General features: G+C 41.2%; 1 protein-coding gene across 1 annotated transcript; it reads left to right on the forward strand.

Moving 5' to 3' along the window:
- The first annotated feature begins 379 nt into the window (after positions 1–379).
- On the forward strand, positions 380–1,879 carry LOC139437785 (melanoma inhibitory activity protein 2-like). Its single transcript, XM_071212462.1, has one exon. It carries the CDS (start codon positions 380–382, stop codon positions 1,877–1,879), a length of 1,500 nt encoding a protein of 499 aa, XP_071068563.1.
- Positions 1,880–5,859: the final 3,980 nt, after the last annotated feature.

The following is a 5,859-nucleotide window of genomic DNA, read 5'->3' on the forward strand; positions in this document are numbered from 1 at the left end:
GCTGTGTGCCCCTGTCCTGCTACCAGCAAGAGAGGGGTGGCATCCGGGAACTTTTAAATCCTCTCTCTATTTGATATAGGCCAAGGTCAGAGGCCGGCAGACCAGAGGGCATGAGCTGGTCAACTTTGCCTGCCATCACTCGACGCCTCTTTAATGCACAGTACAATTTAACTGTATGTTCATGAAAAGGACAAAGTTAGAAAGCCCTCTTTTGGACAACCTTGCTGATCTGCCCCTCCCCCTGCCCAACTGACACTGGCTCCTGGTTGCCAGGCATTTGTTTTCTTTTGAGATGGAACCCTCCACAGGATTCCGCACCGTCAGTTGTGGCTAAGAGGATACTGGCACTCACAGGCAGAGCTGTGCTGACCTCTGAGCCATGCAGGGCCTGCTGATAGCCACCAAAGTCTGTCTCCAACTGCTATTGGAGCAGCTTGGTGGCACTCTGCTGATGTTTTCTCAAAGCCTGAGACAACTTCCAGTGCTCCTTGGGTTTCCTGGAGTCTTCCTGGTATGTACAGTCACCGTTATGCTGATAGTGAAGTGCCTTCATACTGTAAGGAGGCATAATGAGCTAGTCAGAAATATTCTTGCTGCTACTGAAAAACTTCATCAAGTCTGTGAGAAAACCACCCTCAGGACAACAGCCAATGGAGCCGTTGAATCTTCTGTGGTAGGGGATGAGCCTAAGACATTACTGACTCTGTGTTTGTCAGCAGTCAATCAACACCTAAACAATTCTTCACTTGAGGATAATATGGACGACCACCTTGAAAATGATCAGCAAAGTAGGAGACCTCAACTTTTATCTCATGGAATGATAATGGCTCGCCTTCAAGAACAGATTCAGTCACTCAAGACAGCAGCACAATCCCTTCAATCCTTTATGATGGATACGAAAAAGACCTTAGAAGCTTCTCAGGTGAATGGTGAACAATTTCAAAAGAAAAGGAGCTATTGTGTGAAGGAAAACATTCACCTTCAGGAAAACCTACCAATCATGGCCCAGAATATGGAGGGATGGAAGGAAAGGGAGCAAGAAATGAGAGAACAGATACAAGTAGTAGATGACTCCAAAGGAAACAGGAAAGAGGCTCTGCAGGAAAAAGACAGACACATCGAATCTCACTCTGAAACCTTGCTGAAGATGACAGTTATCCCTGACCATGTAAAAGCAACTTACGCTGGTGATGACAATATGGAATTAGAAAAAAAGAGAGAATCAGAAAATGGAGAACACCTAGTCTATCCACCAGCAATTGATGGGAACAAACTTAATGATGTTGTGAACTTAAATGTTTCCTCTAAAAGGCTAGACAGAGAAGAACTGAAAGCATTCAACAAAGTATGTGAAGAAGCTGGAAGGATTGAAGAGATGACCGGGCACATAAAAAGTCTGCGGAATCAGCAAGCATCTTTGTACACAGAAAATTCACACCTGGAAAAGAAGATCGAAAAGCTTCAGATGAAACTTCAAATACTTTCTGAGGTTCAGCAAAAACATTTGCTCCAACTTGAGAGACGTGCAATGGAGGAGGGATCGTACCACACAGAAACAGAGAAGAAACTTCGTGACATATATGGAAAGATGAACTTCATGAACCAGAAGCGAAACTTGTGTAAGAAGATGGCTGAAGACATGGAGAAAGAAATGGACCGCACCAATTCCTTCTTTCACAACCAGATTATGTTCTACGAGAAGCTAGCTCAGGAAAGGGGACTGAAAGCTCTGTCCACTGAGAGAAAGCTCAAGGAGCTAAGAAAGGAAAACGATTCCATCAAGGAAATACTGGCAAGAATACAGTTGAAGCCCCAGGTTTCCCCAAGTCGCCCTCTGGCACCTGAAGTTCAAACTGCAACCTTCAGCCTCAAGGTTTGATTCCATTTTCAAAGCTGCTGATTCTGCCCATCCTCAACTACAAGAAAGTTTCTGCCTGGGGTTTTGCTCTTTAAAGGTAGTTTTGATGGATCTCTTGTACAGCACCTGTGGCCATTTAATGGATGGACTTACTGAACTTTGATATTACTATGATTTCTAGGGTAGTACTTTACAAATGTATATTTCTTTAGTATAGGTTATGGAATAATTGCATTTTCATGCATGTTGTAAAGTAAGATGATTAAATATTGTGTTTGAATTCAAAAAAGTCAAGCAGTTGGTTTCTTTATGATAAATATAAATGTATTTCTTAGAACACAGGAAAATAAAGAGCAAAAAAATAAAAGAATTCCTTCTCCCATTCCTCAAACTATAGAGAATGACTGAAAGATTCCTTCTGAATGTATCTATCAAGTGTGCTTCAAATATGAGACCCTTTATAAATGATCTTTTATTTTCACATAAATTTTACTTTAAAGGAATTGTAGTTCACAGAAATGTACAAGGAAAGGAGAGGACATTCACATATACGCCATCCTTTTCTGCTTTTATATTTTCCCCTTTCAATAACGTCTTAAATTAATAATGGACATTTGTTTTAATTACTGTACAAATATTGAAGCTTTCCTACTATCCGAGGCCTATGATTTACCCTTTGCATTCTACAATTTATAGATCTTGACAAAATATAAAATGCCCTCTGTCTGTCATTGCCCAGAAGGGGGAAAGCAGTCCCCCAGGTCAAGGAACAGTAGAGCATGGGGAAGAGTGACTGGGGTTGTAACTGGAGACTAAGGGACAATGCAGATCACATGGGGCCTTGGTTGGACTGAATAAGTTTGGATTTTATCGCAGAATTTCTACCTGTAAAGTGGGCTGGGAGATAAGAATATTATGGGGTGGGAGAAGGGCAAAAGCATCAGGAGGAGCCTGGGGAAACGTAGTTGTGTTGGAATCAGCGGGAATTTGTGGTGGAGATGCAGATTCCGGTTACATTCTCAGGGGCATCATTTTGTTCCACTTTTATGAACTGTCAACAGTACAGCATTCCTAATTACAAAACTCAGGAATATATGAGCGACATAAATAATGGGAGAAACACCTATGTATGTCTAGCCTACTGTGGTAAGGAATACACAAACAGATAAGAAGTGAACTCTAAGCCATTTACTAAGTCTGTCCTAAATACTGAATATTAGGGAAATATACCAAAAGGTGGAAAACTGATTAGAGTAAAAGGTACAGGGAAAGCAAATTTGGCTGAACTGATAGAGTCCACCTACCACATAGGAGGTCCAAGGTTCAATCCCAGGGCCTCCTGACCCCTATGGTGAGCTGGGCCATGTGCAGTGCAGACGCGGACAAGGAGCACCATGCCATGCAGGGAGTACCCCATATACGGGAGCCACATGCACAAGGAGTGCATCCCATGTGACAAAAGCACAGCCTGATCAGGACTGGTACCAGACACACGAAGAGCTGAAAGTGAAAGGTTGAAAAACTCTAGGCAAATAGTAACCAGAAAAGAGCAGGGGTTGTTATAATAATATCAGACAAAACAAACCTTAAATGCAAAAAAAAAAAAGTTGTAAGAGATACAGAAGGCCATTATATATTAATAAAAGGGACAATCCTCTAAGAAGATACAAGTCATAAATATCTACACAGCAAACCAGGTTGTACCAAAATACATGATACAAACTTTAGCAAATCTGAAGGGAGAAACAGACATCTCTAAAATAATCATTGGAGATTTCAACACACTACTCACATCTCAGGCAGAACATTTATACAGAACATCAACAAGGGAACAGAGAACATGAACGAAATCACAGACAAGTTAGACCCAACAGACATATAGAAAACACTGCACCCAAACTCAGAGGATCATACATTCTCCTCCAAAGTGTGGAACCTAAACAAGCAAAGGCAGTCTTACAGGGAAATTTATACCGCTAAAGACTTTTATTTCAAAAGAAGAAAGACCTAAACTCAAACAATTCAACTGAACTATAGAAACTAGAAAAACAACAGCAAACCAATCTTAAAGCAAGGAGAAGGAAAGAAATAAAGATTACAGCAGAAATAAATGAACCTGAGACCAAAAAAAAAGGAGAAAATCAGCAAAACCTAAAGGCATTCTTTAAGATCAATAAAAGTGACAGATCCCCAGTACACTAACAAAAGAGAGAGAGAGAGGTGATGCAAAAATACAATCCGGGGAAGCAGACGTGGCTCAAGTGATTGGGAGCCTGCCTACCATAGGGGAGGCCCCAGGTTCGACCCCTAAGGCCTCCTGCTGAAGTCAAGCTAGCCCACCCAGTGAAGAGCTCATGGCCCACACCACAAACAGTGCCACCAAGAGTTCATGCCACCGAGAGCTGGCACAGCAAGATGACACAATAAAGGGAGACCCAGAGGAGAGGCAGTGAGAGATGCAGCAGACTGGGGAGATGAGGTGCTTCAAGCAACTGAGTGCCTCTCTCCCACACTGCAGGTCTCGGGATCAGTTTCCCTGTGTATCCTGAAGAGAAACTCAAGAAGAAAAGACAAGCAGACACTGAAAGAACACACAGCGAATGGACATAGAGAGCAGACAGCAAGTGCCAACAACAACAGCAACAACAAAATCACAATCACAAATGAAAAAATAGGTTACGGCTGGGCCCAAAGAAATGAAAGGGACCATAACAGGAGATTATGAGAAACTGTATGCCAACAAATTAGACAACCTAGATGAAATGGACAAATTCCTTTAAATACATACCCTATAATACCAATACTGGGTTTATACCCAGAAAAAGGGAGAGCAGAGGGACAAAGAGACACCTGCACATCTACATTCATAGCAGTGTTCTTCACAATTGCCAAAACTTGGAAACAACCTAGGTGTCCATCAACTGATGGACATCATCAACTGATGATTGGATGAACAAACTGTAGTGCATTCACGTGATGCAATGGTGTGCACCTTTAAACATCAATGAAGTCATGAAGCATATGACAACATGGAGGAACCTGGAGGACATCATGTTGTGTGAAGCAAGCCAGACACAAAGGACAAAGGCTATATGACTGCACGATTATGAACCACTATGAAGTGAATATATTGTGTAACATATTGTATGACTGCATTTATATAAAAGGAAAACATAAATCAATTTATATATATGAAACTTAAGTAGTGGTTATGTAAGGCTAGGGAAGGGAGCCTAAGGGGTGTGGAGTTTTTCCTCTTTGGAGTAATGAAATACTTCTAAACTTTTGGGGGATGATAAATGAACATTAGGATTATACTAAAAATCCCCATTTACACCCTTTAGAGAGATTGTATTGAATTTGAGTAGATTTCAATGAAACTAATTAATGAATAAATAATAAAGAATAACCATAATTGGTAACCTGGTACAGCATGAGACACAAAGAATGAGAGGTGAAGAATTTTCTTGTTTTCCTGTTTTTTCATTATTATCGTTATTATTGATATAATGAAAATGATCAAAAAAGCTTGAAGTGATGAATGCACAACTATGTGATTATACCAAATGCCACAGCAGGATGACCATGGTGAATTGGTAGTTGTGGTGGTATCAGCAGGAATTTGGGGTGGACACGGAGATTCAGGCTACATTCTGAAGGGCATCAGTATGTTCCACTTTTACGATCTGTAAACAATAAAGCATTCCTAATTATAAAACTCAGGAACAACTGTATGAAATAAATAATTGCAGGAACACTTATGTATGTCTAGCCTACTACGGTAGGGAATACACAAACCGATAAGAAGAGAACTCTAAGCCATTTACTAAGTCTGTCCGAAATACTGACTCTGGTGGACAAGAGACTAGAGAAACAACGACCGCTGGGCCTAATGCAGTGCACCTTGACGATGTCACCTCTGCTGCACCCTCAGTAAACTTGTCAGTCCATTGGGTGGTCACACTCCCCTCTCTAGCTTTCCCTTGGAACATAAGCCTATG

This window comes from Dasypus novemcinctus, chromosome 28 (genome assembly GCF_030445035.2).
Source record: "Dasypus novemcinctus isolate mDasNov1 chromosome 28, mDasNov1.1.hap2, whole genome shotgun sequence".
Taxonomy (NCBI): Eukaryota; Metazoa; Chordata; class Mammalia; order Cingulata; family Dasypodidae; genus Dasypus; species Dasypus novemcinctus.

Coding starts and splice junctions, on each gene's coding strand:
- LOC139437785 (XM_071212462.1), top strand. CDS start 380: ATGCAGGGCCTGCTGATAGCCACCAAAGTCTGTCTCCAACTGCTATTG.